The sequence below is a fragment of the Podarcis melisellensis genome (assembly GCF_964234715.1).
Source record: "Podarcis melisellensis genome assembly, chromosome: 1".
NCBI lineage: Eukaryota > Metazoa > Chordata > Lepidosauria > Squamata > Lacertidae > Podarcis > Podarcis melisellensis.
In genome coordinates, this window is record NC_138528.1 from 13,493,287 (window position 1) to 13,513,476 (window position 20,190).

Sequence of the window (20,190 nt, forward strand, 5' to 3'; positions counted from 1 at the left end):
GCGCAGAGCATGTGTGCGACTCTTGCTGGCTCCCCCCCCCCCCCGAGGAGGGAGAAGGGATTGACAGGCTGACCTCTGTCCTTTCCCACACCTTCCAGAAAAGCCAGCAAGGGCTCCCTTTCGTCCCTCATCCAGCTTTGCTGGGCCAGCAGGAGAAGAGGCTCTGCGCAGCTATCGCTCTTGCTCTGCTGGCTTCTCAGCAAAGCGGGAGGAGGGACGAAAAGGTTTAAAGCAAGAAAAGTGAGAACCACTTACATGCTCTCAGATTATTTTTCTTGCTTTCCCCCTCTAAAAACTAGGTGCATCTTATGGTCAGGTGCGTCTTATGGAGCGAAAAATACGGTATCATACATTCCCTTCTGGGGGCCTACCTGCCAGTGGTGGGTTGGACAAGAGGCAAAAGGGGGGGAGCAAGTTGGGGGGGGACTTTTTTACCTTAGTACAGTAGGCTAGTTTTTACACACACACACACACACACACACACACACACACACACACACACACAGCATTATCAGAATTCAAGGACACATTCAAGCCAGGCCGAAACCCTCAAGAAAGATATGAAACAGGGCTGGTAAGGGAGAAGGGTTTTTCTTGTTGTTATGGTTTTCGCTGGGAAAGGAATATGGTGTGGCAAGAATCCTGAGGGCCAAACAGAGCAGCTTAGCAAGATGCATTTGGCCCTTGGGGCTGTTTCCTGTCCATGTCCTAAGAGATCGAACCCCTCCATGTACATCCTTCCATTGCAGTTACAAGGATGCTCTACTCTGTTCTTTAAACTGCAAGTAAAATATTGTAAGTGTGTTCTAAATCTTGTTATAAAACTTGTTTCAAAAAATCCTCACTAACCCCCAAGAGGATTGTTTGAGGTGAAGTGAGGAGGGTGTTTGCTGATCCCGGAATTTAGGCTCTGTTGATACATGGGTCCATGTACAAAATCAAGGCTTCTAGGTGGCACAGAAGTATCTTAACTACAACGCTTGACATCGCTGGGCAACTCCTGGTGTTGCAGCAGGGACAATCGCTGACACTTTCTCCAGCCACCCTGGGCAGTTTTCAACAAAAGATTACAAATACATTAAAACATCAGACGTTAAAAACTTCCCTAAACAGGGCTGCCTTCAGATGTCTTCTAAAAGTCAGAGAGTTGTTTATTTCCTTGACGTCTGATGGGAGGGCGTTCCATAGGGCGGGTGCCACCACCGAAAAGGCCCTCTGCCTAGTTCCCTGTAACCTCACTTCTCGCAGTGAGGGAACCATCAGAAGACCCTCGGCGCTGGATCTCAGTGTCCGGGCTGAACGATGGGGGTGGAGACGCTCCTTTAGGTATATTGGGCTGAGGCTGTTTAGGGCTTTAAAGGTCAGCACCAACACTTTGAATTGTGCTTGGAACGTACTGGGAGCCAAAACAAAATAAAGCTCTCACAGCTCTGAACTGTATTGGGTGTAGTCATTTAAATTTCCCACAATGCCCCTGACACAGCTGTGCTCTGGGGCATTGTGGGGTTTTTAAAATGGCGTCTACCTTCCCTTTCAAGGTAAGCCTGTCAGTAGCAACTAACAGAGGAAGGAGCTCGCTTATTATTATTATTATTATTATTATTATTATTATTATATACCCCACCCACCTGGCTAGTGATGTATGGAAGGTATATATAGTTATACCCCACCCATCCCAGTAGTGATGTATGGAAGTGAGAGCTGGACCATAAAGAAGGCTGATCACCGAAGAAATGATGCTTTTGAACTATGGTGCTGGAGGAGACTCTTGAGAGTCCCATGGACTGCAAGAAGATCAAACCTCTCCATTCTTAAGGAAATCAGCCCTGAATGCTCACTGGAAGGACAGATCCTGAAGCTGAGGCTCCAATACTTTGGCCACCTCATGAGAAGAGAAGACTCCCTAGAAAAGACCCTGATGTTGGGAAATATGGAGAGCACAAGGAGAAGGGGACAACAGAGGACGAGATGGTTGGACAGTGTTCTCGAAGCTACCAGCATGAGTTTGACCAAACTGCGGGAGGCAGTGGAAGACAGGAGTGCCTGGCGTGCTCTGGTTCATGGGGTCACAAAGAGTCGGACATGACTAAACGACTAAACAACAACAACATCTGGCTAGGTTTCCCCAATCATGGAGGCAGCCCTGGACAGAACAGTACCCAGTCACTGAACTCAGGAGACACATAAACAATAGATGCATATTTTTATTCACATGGAAAAGCTGAAGCAAGCCATTATAGTATACATTTATACAAAGGATTTTGGGCGGAAAAAAACCAACCCCATACAAAGCAAGATGATCAGAAAATATGGTTCCTTATGAAATGCCATTATTACATACACTATCAAACCATTTTGAAAGTCTTATTTTTGTTTGGCAACAGTTTTATCAACAGTTCTTAAAAATGGTTCCCTTCCAAAAAGAAAAAAAAGCACAAGATTCATGCAGCATGTATAGAAAGAATCCTGAGAGTTTGCCTTCCTTAGAAAAAACTGTAAAAAGATATATCTGCCTTTAAAAGTTCATAAAATGCAAATGCTATATTTATTGTCAAAACTATACAAAAATATGGACCTAACTTAATATTTACTTTAAAAAAGAAAAAGAAGACCTTTTTTTATTAAAACCTCATTTCCTTGTGATTTTGGTAATAAACATAATTCTTAATTCCTGCTCTCAGAAGGAGAAAGAGAGAGGGGAAAAAGCCACAGTGTTGTTTACAGACTTTCTCAGGTTAGATTACATTAAGGCAGGCACTGGCAACGTCAAATCCAACAGGCCAGATTAACCACCTGGCACCCCAATGTCATGTGGTAGGATCATCATTTGGGGGGTACAGGCACCTTTTCCAATGAAAAGGCTTACTGTGATGGATACAACATGTGGGGCCTTGTGATGCCAGCCCCCTGGGTCAAGAAATCCTAGAAAAGGGGATCTGTGATGAATGAGGTCCATTATCAAAGTGAGGGCCAAACTACATATTACACAACAAAATGTCTGCATTAATGACTCAGTAGCTGCTTTTCCCCCCTACTCAAAGCCACCTTAGGCAATTCCCAGCACAGAAATGGCTGGATAGAGTGCTTAACCCACATCTACCCGCTGCTTTCCTAAAAAAGCAGCAGGTAGGGAAGGGGTTAAGCACCTTCCCCTGCAGCTGCTTCTCTGTTGAAAACTACCCAATCCCAAAGTGGCCTTGATTAGGAAAAAGCTGTTGCAGTTTTAATGCAGGTGTTTAATGTGTGTTATAAGGCATAGGTTGGCCCTTGCTTACCAAGGCTCTTCCAACTTACTCTTGCTTTAACTCTTCCCAAATAGGCTCCAAATGGGCCATTCTAGAGTAAGTGGCTTTAGGCTAAGTTGATTAACTGAGTTTTCAGCCCTTTGATCAGATAATTAATTAATGGGCTAAAACCACGTACACTTGAATAACAAATAAAAACAGTGGTTTCAAATCAGGGGGAAGTGTACGTCCATTGAAAAATTACGCACATGTGTGTTGCAGCTTGGAAGAGGAATTCCTGCCTTCTTGAATGAGAGAACGGGGAGAACTCTCTCCCCTGTGAGGGTGCCTGCCATCTTCATCTTTTGCCAAGTATCTGTATTCAAAACAAGTTTAAACAGCATTTTACAAATCTTCCCTTCGATGAATCAGGAGGCACCTTTTAATCAATTGCAAGGTTTTTAATCGATTGTTCCAACCGACTAAGCCACCAAGCAGTTCAGCCCTACTATTTGTATACAAAACGTGGAATTAAAAAACATGTTCCTCGTGATCTGCAAAAGGAAGAGTACAAAAAATGAATACAAACCAGGCTATTTGGAATTTCATAATACACCTTTCCAATAGATAAATGTTCATAAAAATATCTCGAATCCTAAACCATGAAAAAGCAATTATAATACAATTATTTTTTGTTGTTGTTGTTCTGCTACATAAACCAGCTTTTCCATGAAACAAGGAGGCAAATTCAGGTATGAAAACATAATTTACTTATTGCTTTCGCTACAATTTTTGTTTTTTACATATAGTCATAAATTACACTATACAGTATAAAATATTTCATAGGAATACATTTTATGGTCTGTTTAGGTTTGCTGGTTTCAATTCTAGCAACAAATACAAAATCGAAAAAACAAGTCAACAATGAACAGTAAAGGCACTTCCGCTTTGCAAATAGAGTTGGTTCCTAATAGATTTTTTTCCTGCTTTCCTCTATTAGAAAATCAAGTTGATCTTTGTACATTTCATAGGTTGCTGAGGCACCGTAAAGGTTTAGAACATTCTAATTCCTCCAGGCTCCGAGAACATTCTTTGTCGCGTTAAGTCTTCATGTTTCCACCTCCGCTTTCCAATACTTCAACCACCACCACCACCCATCTTTTGAAAGTTTGGCTCCTCCTGCTTACGTCCCTTTGCAGACCCGCCTTCAAACTTCCACTTCCCGCGCTCCATCCTGGGTGTCACAGATCACCCCAATGTCAAAGCAGGTGACTATCATGACGTGCGACTTGCACAGATTCACACACTGCTCTAGTTCCTCAGTCACTTGTTCCAATGCCTCCAGGTAATCTTGCGACTCCTTGTCGAGATCAGGGTCAACCTCGACTGTTAGCATAAAGAGAGTTAGCATAAAGAGAGTTAGCATAAAAAAAGCGGCTTTGTTATCCAAACAGCAGTCTCTCTCGGAATCAACCCTGTTGAAGCTGTTCACCTGGCAAATGTCACAGGTGAGCAGCAGTTGCATCATGCTGGCTTCAAGCAATGCTCCCCTCACTGTGACGTACCACACAATTGCATCAGGAGTTTGCAGAGTCTGGCGACAGCCTCTCTTGCATCTCCTGTGATGAGCTGGCCACCCTCTTCCACTATTTTTATGGTGGGGAAGGAGGGCATAGTAACAACTATGTCCTGATCTTCTTGTTCAGAGGAATAGCCACTCCAGTGAGACATGATTGTCTATGTAGGGGATATGGTTGTTTTGTTTGACAACCGCTATTCTGGTAGCAAGCAACTGGTTAAGGAAATGCATCCAACTTTTAACCAATCTAGAAATCCCAGTTGCTGGGACTCGCTAGAGGGGAGTGGCCTGGCGCACTCAATTCCTGCTTTCAGAATTCCCACAGGCATCTATTTGGGTTCGCCACTGCAAGAACAGGATACAGAGTCCAGCCACTGGCGCAATTTGGCAGGCTCTTCTACTATTCTTAAGAGCTTCTATCAACTTACACAAAACATGCCATTTGTGGGAGGCAACATCCATTTGTCACAGTGAGAACCCAGTTCCACCCTAAAGTCCACACTGGCGCTGATGCATGTTAGGGACACAGGAACCTACACAGACTCAGGCTACTGGTCTATTTAGCTCTGCCTATTATCGTTTATTTTATTTATTTCCTGAAGTGTTCCATGATCCACACTTTTCATGAAATCATATCAAGGCGGCATGCAACACATACAAAGTACAATTCAGTCAAAATGTTCATAACTGGGGGGGAAGCACCATTAAAACCATCAGCAAATACTGATTGGTTACAAAGCGAAAATCATGTCGCAAAGCCACAAACTGATGCAGAAATGGGGTGAACTGAACTTATGACTGGGAAAATGAGGAACCAGAAGAAACTGGCAGATTTGCTCACCCCTAGTCTGTATTTCTGCATCATCTACACACAGAATCTTTATCGCGACTTGCTGGGAAATACTTACATTCTCCTTTCCACTTGCTTGGATCCAACATCAACCTACACTTTGTTTCCTCCAACTCATCTTTCAAGAACTCATGCTTTGCTTTCACTTCTCTAATCCGCTGGTGGCGCCTCTCCAGGATTTTCAGCTTGGTATTAAAATATATCAGGCCCTTCGGGGGAGATAAAAATTACCGATTTGTTAATTTCGCTGGCCATCTGCCTGCTACTCTCCAAAAAAGCCCCACAAAAACCTATTGCCCTTATCATTCCGCTTCAACCACTGTTGTGCAGCACAAGCACAGAACATTAAACAGCAGAAGGGTTTTCTCCCTCCCTGCTACCCTTGCTGGAAGTGGACTTCCATGGATGCTAATCTAATAAAAGCAACATGCTATGAGCACTTAAGGCATTTACTGCCACTCTCCCAGCTAATGTACTTCCCTACGAAACTCTTAAATTTCAGCCGTTACAAACAGAAATGGTTTCCTCACCACTGCAAAAAAGTAAATATGTTTTAGTAAAGGAAAGGAAGGCTGCAAAATCTGAGTGGGCAAGATTCCCAATCCATCCTTGTGCCTCTCTCTCTCTCTATATATATATAGTGCCATGTCATATAAAATATCAAGGAGAATCAATAAAGTTTAAACAGCTCCATAGGCCTGTTGGAATAAGAAGGTCTTCAAGAGATGCCTTCAAGTACAAAAGCCATGATGCCTAGGGAATCACTGCTGGAATGATATCCCACAGCATGACATTGGTGATGCCAAGTGCTCAACGCCAGTCAGGCCTTTGTAACACTGGGGACAGCTAAGAACCCATTGGTGCTGGAGGAGACTCTTGAGAGTCCCATGGACTGCAAGAAGATCAAACGTATCCACTCTTAAGGGAATCAGCCCTGAGTGCTCACTGAAAGGACAGATCCTGAAGCTGAGGCTCCAGTACTTTGGCCACCTCATGAGAAGAGAAGACTCCCTGGAAAAGACCCTGATGTTGGGAAAGATGGAGGGCACAAGGAGAAGGGGACGGCAGAGGACGAGATGGTTGGACAGTGTTCTCGAAGCTACCAACGTGAGTTTGACTAAACAGCAGGAGGCAGTGGAAGACAGGAGTGCCTGGCATGCTCTGGTCCATGGGGTCATGGAGAGTCAGACACGACTAAACGACTAAACAACAACAACAAGCACTCCCCAGTGATCAAGCTGGGATGTCAGGGCTCAGAGTGGACCTTAAGGAACCCTGGACTCACGTTCTTCAGGGCTTTGTATTTCAACACAAGTGCCTTGAACCCAGCCCAGTAATATATTGACATGAAAAGAAGGACTGGACTGGAATATCTGCGGGGGGGGGGGCACGAGGAGGATGTGCATGTGGTTGCTTAACCCTTCCCACACACTCCTTGTTTCCTCTGCAGCATCTTACCCCAGGTGCTTTTCTCCATTTGATTGGGAAATGCAGATTCATATCTGAATGTGGGGTTATGGGATTGGGAGGAGGGAAGTGTTGCAGAAGAAAAGCAGGGGGAAGGGCTGAGACTCACATGAGCACATCCCTGATTTGGCTTCTCCAGGAGAAATGCTCCATGTTTCTATGTGCACACACTCTTCCTGCCTACCTCGTCTTTGATGCAAATGCTCCCCACTTTCTACTCACCCTAAGGGTTCTCTCTTGTTGCTGTTGTTTTAACAGACTGCAAGCCTGAGATTAGAGACACCCCCTCTCTCTAAGTGATCTGTAAGAACAATAACTGTGGGGACAAGCTAAATTACATCAGGTTGTATCCAATACTACCCATACTCAAGGTAGACCCATTGAAATTTATGGACGTGCCTGCTTTAGGTCCATTTATTCCCAATGGGTCTGACTCTGAATAGAAGTGGGTTGGCGACAACTCGTCCACTTCACTTGGCATTCCTTAGCAAACACAGCAATTGGAAATTCTGTTTTGGTTGTTTTGGTCGGTATAAGGAAGATCCAAAGATATGACTTACCTTTTCAACATCCTGGAAAGGCTGTTGGTAGAAGAAAAAAGGAGACGTTACCCTTTTTTTGTATTAGGGGGTGAAAATGGCACCAGACAAATGACTGCAATCCCTGTCACCAACTCAGAATTAACTGAATTGTTTTCCCAATTACAAGTAAATTAAACTCACAACATCTTGAATTTAACAGAATCCTAACCGGGATGCTTTATGCCATTAACATAAAGAGTTAATGACCCTTTGGTGAAGAAAGCCCATAAAATTTCATCAAGCAGGCAATGATTATAAAGCCTTCTCGTAACATATTAATTGATATTCTCCACTCACTCCATCAGCTACGTTAAACACAATTAATGGCAGACAGCAATTATTTTCTATGGGCATGGTACCCCAACATATGAATTTTTTAATTTTTTTTTAATAAAAAGGATAACAAAAGCACTTTAATTGCATTCCATTCTCCCCTAATGCCATGCGTGAGATTTAGAGCAACAACCCTGCCTTGAATGCTGTGCCGTTTAAATTGTCCGGAGTTACCGTAAAATATGTGCTGACCTCAGTTTCCTCTTGTCTGTGCCGCTGTAATCGTTCCACATCATCAATCTCATAAACTTTAATTTCAAATGGCTCTTTCAAAGTGCCCGGCAAGGGTGGTAGATCAACCCACTGGCCGGTGACACTCTGCTTTCTCCCCAGGGACGCAGAATCTGGAAGAGGAGCTGGAATCAGTCGACGGCGCTGGAAACCTGAGATGATTTCAGAAAAGGGGGGGCAAAGCAAAACATGGAGCTTATTTTTTTTTTATTTTATTTTTTTTGCATTTTTCATCTAGCAAATCCATAAGCATTCCAAGCCAGACAAGCAGGCAGCTTACATCCACCTGCAGACAGTCAATAGTTATAAAAATCATATTTTAGCTTTGGAAGGGACTGTGAGGGTCATCAAGTTCAACCCCCTGCAAGGCAGGAATCTTTTGCGCAACGTGGGGCTCCAACGCATGACCCTGAGATTAAACATCTCCTGCTCTATAATAAATGCATTGCTATCGAGATGAACATAGCCACGATCCCAGAGAATTAAGTACACTTGAACAAAATGGGTTCACTTCTGAGCAACCAGCATTATGCTGTTGGGATTAGTCACCTTGATCCCCCCCCCCAAAAAAAATCTAAAACGCAGAGCAACGCCAGAATGTATAGGAGTGCCAAAGCTCTAAGCACTCCAAAAGTTAAGCAGTAATTTATTGACAAGACGACAATTCCAATTGAGAAAAGGAACTGTTTGTCATTTTTTATTTTTTTTAAAAAAGGCAAGACCTTAGAAAGCATTTCCTGGGGCAAAAGCAAATACAAATCCATCAGCCAGTAAAACCTTCTCAATATGTGCGCAACCTTACACAGCTGTTAATATTGATTTGTGGGAGAGACTTAAGAGGTTGATGTGCTATGAAAAGAGAACAGCTGCAGCCAGGTCTTTAAACTGATTGCTCTACAATGAAGCAAATTGGTCACTGAGGCCAGGAAACATACCATGATAGATACACATACACATACACAGACACAGACACAGACACACACACACACACACACACACACTGTAATATGTGTTTGTGTGTATAAACATACATTTTAGGGCATTAATGGTGCCATTCACAACCTTTCATGAGTTATGAAATTGGGTACCACTCCATCAGTTCCTGCTCACTCCCATTCATCATCATGAGGGGCAAAAAGGTCCAATGTTTACTAACCTGCCAGGGGCAGGTAGAAGAAAGATGGAGAGCACCACAAAGGTGCGTGGCCTTTGTTATTTTGATAATGCAATCCATTTAATTCAAAGGGCCTGACTTGGCATGAACAGGAACTCAATCTCCCAGTTTTCTTAGTTTGAAATTTCTGAAAATGCTAACATTTTCACCGTCTGATGTTTCCAATGACAATAAACATGTGATTAATTCAATATCTAAGTCTGTACCCAATTCTATCTCTCTGCTTAGGGAAAGCCTGTTTACTCCATTGAAGGATTCTGCGCCCTTCCAAAATCATCTCCAGGTAGTTGGAGGGGCCCTTTAGGCAAGCCCAATACAGTGTGAAGAGTGGAGGTGTTTAATTTGGCAATGCATAATGGACTACTGTAAATGATCTTATACTTGTAAACCATTTGAGGGGTTGGGTGGAGAAGGAAAGTTGATATTGTTATTACTGTTGTCATAGCGTTCGTTTTTTGTTTGTTTGTTAGTACTCATAGTGAAAATGTCTGTTGCCACCACCTGAAAAATCAAAAGCTACTTTAGCAAGACACGCTTCAGGGGGAAAAAGCTACTTTAGCAAAATAAGCCCCGAATGAATTGCTCTCTAACTTGGCTTGTCCACTATCAAACTAGATAATCTCTTACTCATTTCTTCCAGAAGTTGGAGGGGATCCTAGTCTAAGTAAACACTTATATGAAACGAAGCCACTTGGAACTGATTAAACAAGTGAATCTCCAATCTATTTCTAATTTCAGTTGATTGTCTAAATGCGTTGTAAAACTAATGAAAGCCTTAGGTTTGTAGCTAATTAGCAGCATTAATCACAAAGTTTAGTGCATTCTTTTTTTCTTGAAAAAAAATTCTTTTATATCTTATTTATTTTCACTGGGGGACCTGCCAATCAGAGTTGTGCAAAGAGACGAATTAAATTCTGAAACGAAGCACGGCATCTTAAAAGGAATAGTTTTTAAAAGTATGATGAATTTGAAGGATTCCTTCCCGACCACGCCTCAAAAACCACAGCCTTCGAGAATTATTTTATTGTATTTAAGTAAGTGGTTATAGATTTGGAAATAAGATGATAATTTGCTTGACAAAAATTTATTAATGATGTAAATGGGAGCGGGAGACGTGAGGAAGTTCAAGGATATTATGAATTTTTGTTAAAACAAAGCAATAATGTTTATTATCATTGTATTCTTTTTTCTAAAAACTCTAATAAATATTTATATATAAAAAAAAAACCACAGCCTTCGATGGGGATGAAGGGCAGAAAACAGGCTATTTGGGTTGCAAAGCAAAGCTGAAACAATCGCAGGGAAGTTGTGCCCCCCCCCCTTAATTAAAACAATGAGAGCCCTGATCTGATTGGGACCACTTTGCATGAGGAGGAGGTTAAACTCCCACCCCTTCCCCCGCTGCGATCATGGAAAAATGAGCTCCTTGCAAAATAAACAGTGATGGGGGGACAACCTGCCTCAGGTATCAATATAACTTTTTTTTTTTACAGGCTAGTTGCAAGAAAGAGAAATGTTAAACCTCTCCCCCTGACACGTGGGGGTCCCAATCCAGACCACTGCCCCCACCCGGTGCTTGGTTCCAGTTTCCTGCTTCAAGCAACGCATCTGGAGTAACGCGCAAGGGAACCATTTAAATCCAAGGAAATGGGAATGTTCACATTAGAATAGTTGTGTGTCCATCCCCCCAGCTCCTTTCCTTACCTGTTGATCTTTTCTTTGGGGATTTCAAACTTCTCATGCGACCAGGCGAAGACATGCCACTTTCACTCATGGAATCGTGCGCCGAGGATGCACTGCCGGTGGCTTCGCTGTCACGGATCATGCTTTCGTAGCCGCTGCTGCCGCCGCTGTGGTAGAAAAGAGCCGTCCGGCCCATTGCTGGGGGCAGCTCCCCACTCAGGACGCTGCTGTTGTCGCTCCCGTGCCCGCTACTGTAGCGCTGAGGCCGCCTTGGGGCAGTTATCTTGCTGTACGGAGACGGCAGCACTGGGACCTGCGACTTCTCGTCACTCAGATTAATCCCGCTGTCGTTGCCGCTGTCGGAGTCCGTCGACACCCGGAAGTGGCTCATCTTGACCGAACTGCCCGATGCCAGCTCGTTCACACGGCTGTTGGCTGCCCTGATGGCCTGTTTGGTCCCCATGATGGTTCCTCGACCCGGCTTGCTGCTTACGCCTTGCAGAGATCGCGGCACGGCTTTCCCACTCAAGGGGATGCCGGAGGTCTTCCCAACAGATGGAGCCAACGATTTCACGGAGGAGCTCAAAGACTTGGACCCGCTGGCCGAAAGGCTGCGGCTCTTATTCCCGTTGGCCGGTGTCTTCTGACTTGCGGCACCTTTGGCCTGGCTGTTTTTGCCGGGCAAAGGTGTGGTGAGCGATGGAGGCGATGTCAAGCCAGAAGGGACAGGGGGAACCCCAAGCCTTGGAACCATCCGGCCATTCCTGCCATTCCCAATGCTGCCATTTTCCCTACTCAGGTTGGCTTTCGATCCGACCGACGTCAGGCTGTCGCACCTCTCGAGGGACATGTGGCTCCCGTATCGATGGACAGCTTCATTTTTGGATGCCTTTGCCTTCAAACTAGAGGTCGCTTTGGGCAAAGAGTGGTCTGCCTTGAGGTTGCCTCTGCCGCCACTGTTTTCGATAGCGCACAACCCAGCTCTCAATCGCAAATCAAATTCGTCCTCGTTCTTCGATGTAGTGGCCCTCGCAAGGTCCAGTCCTGAGGCCTTCCCCCCACCGTTCTGTATCCCGCCATTTTTCTGCTCGAGGCTTGATTTACGCACGGGGGGTGCTGGAGGTATTGTCCCACTTGGCCTGGGCAACATGCTGGATTTTTGCTGTAGGCTTTTCTTTTTCAGGCTTCCGGTGGCAAAAACAGCTTCACAACTTCCCCTGCTCATAGCTTCTGCAGCCGCACCGCTGCTGTGCGACACAGGAACCACACCCAGTGTTGTAGCACCTCTCCTGAGCTGTGGCATTTTTGTGACGGCATCGGGTTTTTTAGCCGCTCCGCTGGACGTCTTGCAGGCCATTTCACAACCATCGACAACCCTCTGTGAACAAGCAAGCATTGTCTGGGATTTTGTTGGCCTAGCTGTGCCATCTAAATGTTGGGCAGTCTTCGCCGACTGCTTCTCAGCGCTGAACATGGGAGAGTTCGGAGATATCAGCGAGTCTGCTTCCAAATGATCACCTGTACGAACCAGCCAGGGGTCTTCAAACATCACACGCGGTTTCTGCAGTTCCTTACAGCTGAGGGTGCTGTTGTTGTTGTGGGTTGGGGATGAGGTAGCTTTTGTTCTCCGGGGAAGACTGGAGTGTATTGTTTCTATCACCATTGTGTTTTGAGAGCTGGAAGGCTTAGCGTACGCTGGCTGGTCGGTGATGCAAAGAGCACTTTCTGTCTGAGATGCTTTGGTTACGTCGCAGTTCTGAGGACTCCTGTTGACCCCTGTTGATGCTCTGATGGAAATCATGCTCTTGCTCTCCAGCTCCGAAAAGCAGAAGCCGCTGTCGTTTAGGGCGGCTTGCAAGGGAACAGGAGCGTTGGGAGAACCCATGATAAAGGGCTCCTCAGACTTGCTGCAGCTGTAAGAGGACTGAGCAAGAAAACCATCACCGGACCGGCAGCCATCGCTCTCAATCGTACAGATGCTGACTTCGCTTAGCCACGAGCTGATGGAGGAACGTCTGCTACTGCTCGAGAACGGGTCTTCAGCAAAAGGCACGACGATATCAATGTTGACACCGGTGGCACTTGCCTGGGAGGTATAAGCATCAAACTCATCATTTATACTGCTGATGATACTAACTGGCCTGGATCCAGAGGCAAGGGCCTGCAGGGAGCAGTCGCTGTTGAAGCTGATGATGCTGGCAGGCCTCCCGTTATCCAAAATCCCGCTGATGGACAACTCCTCAACAACCGTGAAGACAAGCTCATCTTCACCATTGAGCTCCACAGGCTGCTGCAACGTCACCGTCGTCGTCAGGATATCCCGGTCGAAGCACTTGCTTCGGAAAGATGACCGGAACCTATGGACCTCTATGCCATCTCCTTGGTGCTCTGTGTTGCTGGTTGCCGAAAATGTGCTTCCTTCAGGGTTAGATTCAGATTCGCTACCCACTTGCTTGCTCATTCCCACGGGCGGCGTCCTGACTGCGTTACAGTGGTCAAACTTCAGGTACGTTTGCTTGGTCCTCATTGTAGACTCCTGCTGCTGCTGCTGAGGGGGTGGGGGTGCAGGGCTGGGCAACGGCCTCTTGGCATACAAAGATTTCTCTTTCACAACCGGCTCAGCGACGGCTTGGCTTGGCTCTTGATCCTTAGCGGTATTACATGCCGGAAACTTATAGGAGTCCTCCTTCTCTCCGTCCGAGTCCGCTCTCTTGCCTTCAGGCTTGGCTTGCTGTTTGGCGTGTTCCATCTTCGCGGGAGGGACCTTCTTCTCAGGGCAGCTGCCATTGCGCTGGAAGTAAAGGCTGTGTCCTTTTTTGGGAGGCCCCGTTTCCTGCAAGGCTGGTTTTTTAAACCCCCCAGGAGGAGACGGTGGTTTTGGTTTGGACTGTTCGCTTTCTGTACTCGCCGGGACGGTGCCACTGCAAGACGTGCCAGGGGTTTCCCCACCAAGGAACTTGGCAGGCTCTTCGCTTCCGTCGATGCATTCCAGCCGCTCCTGCAGCTCTGCGAAAGTGTTGCACTTAAAAAGGTCTTTGTCAGAGCTCTTTGCAAGGCCAGGGGTGTCCTTGTTTCTTTTCTTGTTCAGGGAAGGGATGATTGGAACAAACTCTGGGGGGCCTTCGTTATCTGTCAGCTCCCGGTCCGACAAAGCTGCACCGTTGGGACCCACGTAGATGACTGTGTCGCAGGACTGTTCGCTGCTTGAGGAATAATCGGTCTCGTTGGAAAGGTTCAGTACAGGAATGTCAGGGTCAAGAGCTACAATCCTTGGATGAAATGGCCTCAGGTGAGGAGGTCTTCGTATGTGGCCCTCTTCACATGAGCTTTCTCCTCCAGAAGAGCTGGATGCATACTGTCAATTGCACAAAACAATAAAATGCATTTTTTCGCATTAAATGCATTAAGCAGGGCAGGTATATCCCTCCCACCCAATGGCATTTGCAGTTCCACACCCCAAATCTTATTCTCTGCTATAATTATGAACAACATTTATAAATAATCATGCTGCAGAAAATTTGTTTGGCTCCCTGCAACAGATTTGGAGCACTTGGTCCATTCAAGCAACAAAGAAACTGTGGCCGCCCACAACTGAAAAAACCCTCAGCTTTGTTTTGCCTCAGCAGAAGCACCGATCCTGGTAACTTCTGGTTTGTTGTCGTTGTGTTAGCTAAGAAGTTCTCTGATTATGATGCTCTATCATCTTGTAGTATCCTATTGTTATTATTTATAGTCTGCCTTTTTCCCAGACCAGGACTCAAGGCAGCTTATGGATAGAATACCGAGGGAACTTCAGGGGATGTTAGAGGCAGCCTCCTGGGAGCAGAAGTGGCGGTAAAGTTTCCCATCCCTTTGAAAAGCCCTCAAGTGCACCCACCTCCTGCCTACAAAAGGGACGGCAAAGTTCAGTGGGGAACATTTCATAGCACCTGCATATGCAATCCCAATATCTGATTTGCTTCTGTGCTGCTACCTTCTGAGTAGTGATTTTATTGCTGGGACAGACACTGAGTTACTGCATTTTTAAAAAATAAAAAGCACTCGTTGCTTTGCAGCTTGTATCAGGCAAGTAAGATACATGAGTTAATGCTTGAGACAGACTCAGGGCATGAGGCTGCCACAAACCATCTCCACTCATTAGAGGTGTAAAAGCAGCAGACATTATCCCTGGGTCAAGTATGGCAACCTAGACTTATATAGTCTACCACACTGTTCTTCAACCCTTGGTCTCCAGAAGTTGTTGGACTACAAATCCCATCATCCTTAGCAAGCTAAGCCAATTGTCAGGGGAAATGGGACCTGCAGTCTAACACACGGGGACCTAGGTTGAGGAATTCTGAGGTAGAGGAGAGAACTCCTGCTTCGCTGGTTTTGCGCACCAACCTTGGATTTCTTCTTCCTCATCCTATGGATACGGGAGGCAAGCTGGATTGTTGTGAGACTTTCTGCATAATTAGCCGGGGAATCCGAGATGTGAGCTAGCATGGTCGTCCTGCAGTTGATGTTCCCGAGCGATTCTCTCAGCAGCATGGTCAGTTTGTTGTCCCTGGGGAACACGAGAGAAACACAAATAAAAACATGAGAAAAGCTTTACTGGAGCAGACCAAAGGCCTGTCTAGTCCAGCACCCTATCCTTACAATGGCCAACCAGCTGCTATAGGAAGCCTTTAAGCAGGACCTGAGTGCAACGGCTCAATGTCTATAATAACTTACAATACTTTCCTTAGGCTTTCTAAGCACCACTTGCAGTTTATTCACTTGTGTTTGTTTTCTAAGGTTATATGCGAGTGCGAGATTTTCCATGCATGAGCCATCTCATGCTCACGTATAACCTTCAAGGAGAAGAAAGCAATCCAGCCCAATTTTGCAATAAAATGAAAATAGCATGTGCCTTATTGTGCTATTGTCTTTTTTCCCTTCTTTGAAATAATTTTTATTTGGTTTTACAAGTATAAAACTGTAACAATACAATCATACACATTCACATTTACAGATTCCTCCGAATCTCTTGACTTCCCACCTCCCCTCCATGGGTCCTATTATTAAACCTTTTCTACTGCATCTTTCCCAATAATCTGTATTTTGTATAACTCCATTGTCTCCATAGTACTGGCTACATTACAAGAATTATTGTAAGCCTGCTAATGTTTTCATTTGCTTCTAGCGGTCTCTAAGATAAATTATGAATTTTTCCCATTCTTTGTTAAGACCGGTGCTATTTTCACACTGCTTTCATACTAAAAGGAACAAAACAACGCTGACCTTACAAGAGACTTGGGGGAAAGGTTTTCTTGGGGGGTCGGGGGAAAGAAATAACAGGAAGCAGCTACATGTGGACATTATCCGGACACAGCGGAATCCTTTCTGACTGCTTGGAGAAGGAAGTAATTAAATCTGAGGCTGTAACGTCCAACAGTGTAACACCTTTACGGCACCATCTGACCTGGACTATAGGTAGGTGATAAGGCTTTGAAAAGCAATCTGAAAATCAGGTCAGAGGCCACGAATTTCACATGGGTAGAACAGTGCACTTACTTGTAGGGCACATGCTTGGCATCGTTGATTAAGGCCAAAATGACACTGCCCAAGGCGGACAGAGACAGGCAGAAGGAGCCCCCTCCATCTCGACTCTTGCTTAGAACCTTCTCACAGCTTCCCAGGTCAATGAGATGTAAACGGCTGCGTCCGCCTGACACTGAAAAGCAACAGCAACACCACTTACACAATGCTCGCTGATCCAACCCTGGCTGGAATGGCAGATAATCATCTAGTCCAACCCCTTGCAATGCAGGAATCTCAGATGAAGCATCCATGACAGATGGCCATCCATCATGGAATTAAATGGTGATGTAAAGCTTCAGTGAACAGGCAGAATTAGCTGACCAATGCACCAAATTCTATGGGCAGTCGGTATTTAAGTCACGGCTCCCAAAGAACTCAGCTTACTTTCATACAGCAGGAACCAACTTGAAAAGGTGCAAGGGTATGTCAAAGGGAAGAGCTTGTTGGAAGAAAGGGATAGAACTTCCTTCAAAATCCCATTGGCCAAGCAGATGGGACTGTCTGCAAAGGCGTACAATTGCCCCAACCCAGCAAAATGAATTCTTGGCTAATATTAATCCGGTTCCACATGGATTCACTCTTCTAAAATAAGCGAAGGCAGTACGAATTAAATGTGAGACAGATCAACGTACTTCCGCCTTTTCCGCCTTTCTCCATGCGATACTGATAGATGTGGAGGGTGAAGAGCATGTGCGAATTCCTCCGATCTTCTTCGTTGCACTCGGGTTTGCTCGTACTCCTGGCTGCCAGGGCTGCGTCGAGGAAGAAAGCAGCCTTCTCTGCTGTTGGGGCCCTTAATTCGCTTTGATTTTGAAGCTGGAATATAAACAAGAAAACGACTAATTAAGACGGGGTAACTGATCCCCCCCTCTCTGAACAGACCAAGCCTCAAGGGTGCTAACGGAAGCAAATATGTACACTATGGGATTAGGGATTAAAAATGGGGGGAAAGCAATTAAAAAGTATCGTCTTTAAAATTGGTGAGAATTGTTGTCAGATGAAAGGAATTCTTAAAAACATTTATATAAATAAACCAGGGAACAAGGGTAAACCAGAATTTCAAAACTGCCCTGAGTTCACATACCTGAGTTCCGCATATCGGATCCTCGCGCAGATAGACCCCTGGGGACTGCCCGTCCTGAAGGCTGCCGGTGGCTACTTCAGCTAACAAATCCTGAAGGTTTTCATCTTTCCCACTGATCTCCACAGCAGACACTCGAATGGAGAAACGAGTGCCGGTCTTCTCCTTCCGCTCATTGATTAGTTTGAAGAGCCACGAGATGGCACAGGGAACAATGCCGAGACTTTGGGTGGAGTTATCCTTTCCAATCATTGTGTAGGATTTGCCTGGAAGGGAAAGCGGAAATTTTATAATCATCAAGCACATCCGGAAGGCAACGGGTGTGCGCATCAGCACTGTTCTTCTTACTGAAGAGAAAGAAGTAGGCGAGGGATGTTCTCCATTTTGCCTCTCTTTGTCCCTCTAGGTTCCTGTGTTGCACTTCCTGTGTGGCTCATGGCATAGAGAACCTTAGTCCCAGGGGCCAAATGCCAGGCCTCTCTGTTCACCTATTAAGACTCTACCCAGGCCACACACCTCACTGGCCTTCCTCTGCACCCAGAGAGGATGGACAGAGATAATAATAATAATAATAATAATAATAATAATAATAATAATAATATATTTATACCCTGCCCATCTGGCTGTGATGATTGGGGGTTGACCGTGAACTCCACAACCCATAACTACATCGCCCATGCAGCTCTCTGCATCTGAGGGATTGGCAGTCAGCCATAAGAAGAAACTATCTGTCTTTCAGGAATCAGAAAAAATATCCCTGTTCGAACATGCCCTTATATCAGGGTGGTCCAATGTGTGGCCCTCAAAGCCTTTTTCGGTTGTCTTTGGCAGCATTAGAGGCCCCTGCGCACCCTGACAGGGTCTAAGAGTGCTCCCCTTTCCTTTCCTTTCTAAAGGCTAGTTGGAGCTTTGCCTGTTTTTTGAGAAGGACGTGCGAGGGCTCTAGGACACTGCCAGAGCCTTGCACCTTCTTCCTAAAGCTGGGTGCCTAGCTTAACCAGCTTTGGGCAGGCAACCTGAGGGCTGGGCAGGGGTGTCAAATTTTGGCCTCACTTCCCTCCAACCTCACGTGTGCATGACAAGACAGTGTGCGGTCCACTGGTTCCATGCTAAAAGTAGTCTAGTGGCCCACTTGGTATAAAAGGTTGGGCCACTCTACCTTGGATTATAGATAACTCCAAACACAGAGACAATGGGAGAGAACAGATGTAAAAAGTACCTTTCGCGTATGTCATTATTAATCCTTAGGTATTAAACTCAATTAATTTCTCCCAGTCTTGGCTAACTCCCCCCCCCCCAGCCAATTAATTTGTGGAAGCCTTATGGATCTTTTGATTTTTATCACACCTTTCCCTACCAAAAAAAGAAAAAAAAAGCTGTTCCTGAAGCAATGAGTGTGTATGTTTCCGTGTGTGTGGCTGAATTTTCCCTCTGCCCCCCCCCCACCAATGGATTGAAAGAAAAAGTGGAGGGTCCCAATGCAAAAATAAAGCAGGAGAAGTTTGCAAAGCTAATTAAAAAGAAATTCTAATCTATTCATATACTCCAGGTTTATTGTTCCAAGGGCTGACAGCATGTAATTACCAGACTGACATAGTAATTAACTGTAATGAATTTGGGAGCTCACCAAGCTTGACATGGCCAAAGCAAAAGATGCAGCCATCTGCACCGTTCACGACAGACTGGATTACTTCTGCGACTGTTCCGGAACAAACCTCAGCCTAGAAGGGAAGTTGGAAACCCGTCACGGAGCATGTAATCGGCATGTGCTTTCCCATGCCTTTGACACGAGAGGAAAAACCCAAACACAATGTTGTTGCGCATTTCATGGCATTAGTCGTATTATTTTAGTGTCTACATCTCATTTTCGCCCCCTCTAATAAAAGCTACTATCTAAGCCCACAATAGTTTCGTATCCCATTATCCCAGCTCCCATGGAGTATCAATTTTATGACCTCGGTAACAAAGGAGATGCTCTCCATCGAAGCGTAGGGCTAATATAATATCTCATCCATGCATTCTTAGTAATAAGCAGCAGCTTCACTGCTAAGGAGCTCCACCAGACATTGGCTTAGGAAAGGCGGGGGGATGAGCGGACGGATTCCGGAGCTTCAAATTAAAATTTTGAAAGTTCTCTCGTTTTATCTTAGCTATGGGAACTATAACCATTGGAACCCACGGGGGGGGGGGAAGCATTTTGGAAAATGCACGGAAATAATGAGAAAGAGGAAGAATGAGTTACTTGTGCAAACTTTCCCTACACTTTTGGGTTTTGTCTACAGGGGAAGATGTTTGTGTCATGTCCCCGCACCCCGAAAAAATATTCTTACTATTGGTCCATATCCAACGCAACACAGCCTCCTCTTCTGTCCCCTTCAGCCCCACAACCATGCACCTTCAAGTAAGTTTTGGAGGGTTAGGGGTG

General features: G+C 45.3%; 1 protein-coding gene across 2 annotated transcripts in view; it reads right to left on the reverse strand.

The window, feature by feature from the left end:
- Nucleotides 1-2,186: 2,186 nt before the first annotated feature.
- The window catches only part of KIF26A (kinesin family member 26A), a 154,332-nt gene continuing 136,328 nt past the window's right edge, over nucleotides 2,187-20,190 (reverse strand). For both annotated transcript variants that reach the window (XM_081908363.1, XM_081908362.1), the window contains exons 7-16: nucleotides 19,393-19,486; nucleotides 17,769-18,031; nucleotides 17,317-17,500; nucleotides 16,658-16,817; nucleotides 15,506-15,668; nucleotides 11,144-14,477; nucleotides 8,227-8,417; nucleotides 7,681-7,701; nucleotides 5,712-5,862; nucleotides 2,187-4,610 (exon numbers count right to left, since the gene is read on the reverse strand). In XM_081908363.1, coding sequence (XP_081764489.1) covers nucleotides 4,432-4,610; nucleotides 5,712-5,862; nucleotides 7,681-7,701; nucleotides 8,227-8,417; nucleotides 11,144-14,477; nucleotides 15,506-15,668; nucleotides 16,658-16,817; nucleotides 17,317-17,500; nucleotides 17,769-18,031; nucleotides 19,393-19,486 — 4,740 coding nt within the window. In that variant the 3' untranslated portion in view covers nucleotides 2,187-4,431. The remainder of the gene's footprint in view (nucleotides 4,611-5,711; nucleotides 5,863-7,680; nucleotides 7,702-8,226; nucleotides 8,418-11,143; nucleotides 14,478-15,505; nucleotides 15,669-16,657; nucleotides 16,818-17,316; nucleotides 17,501-17,768; nucleotides 18,032-19,392; nucleotides 19,487-20,190) is intronic.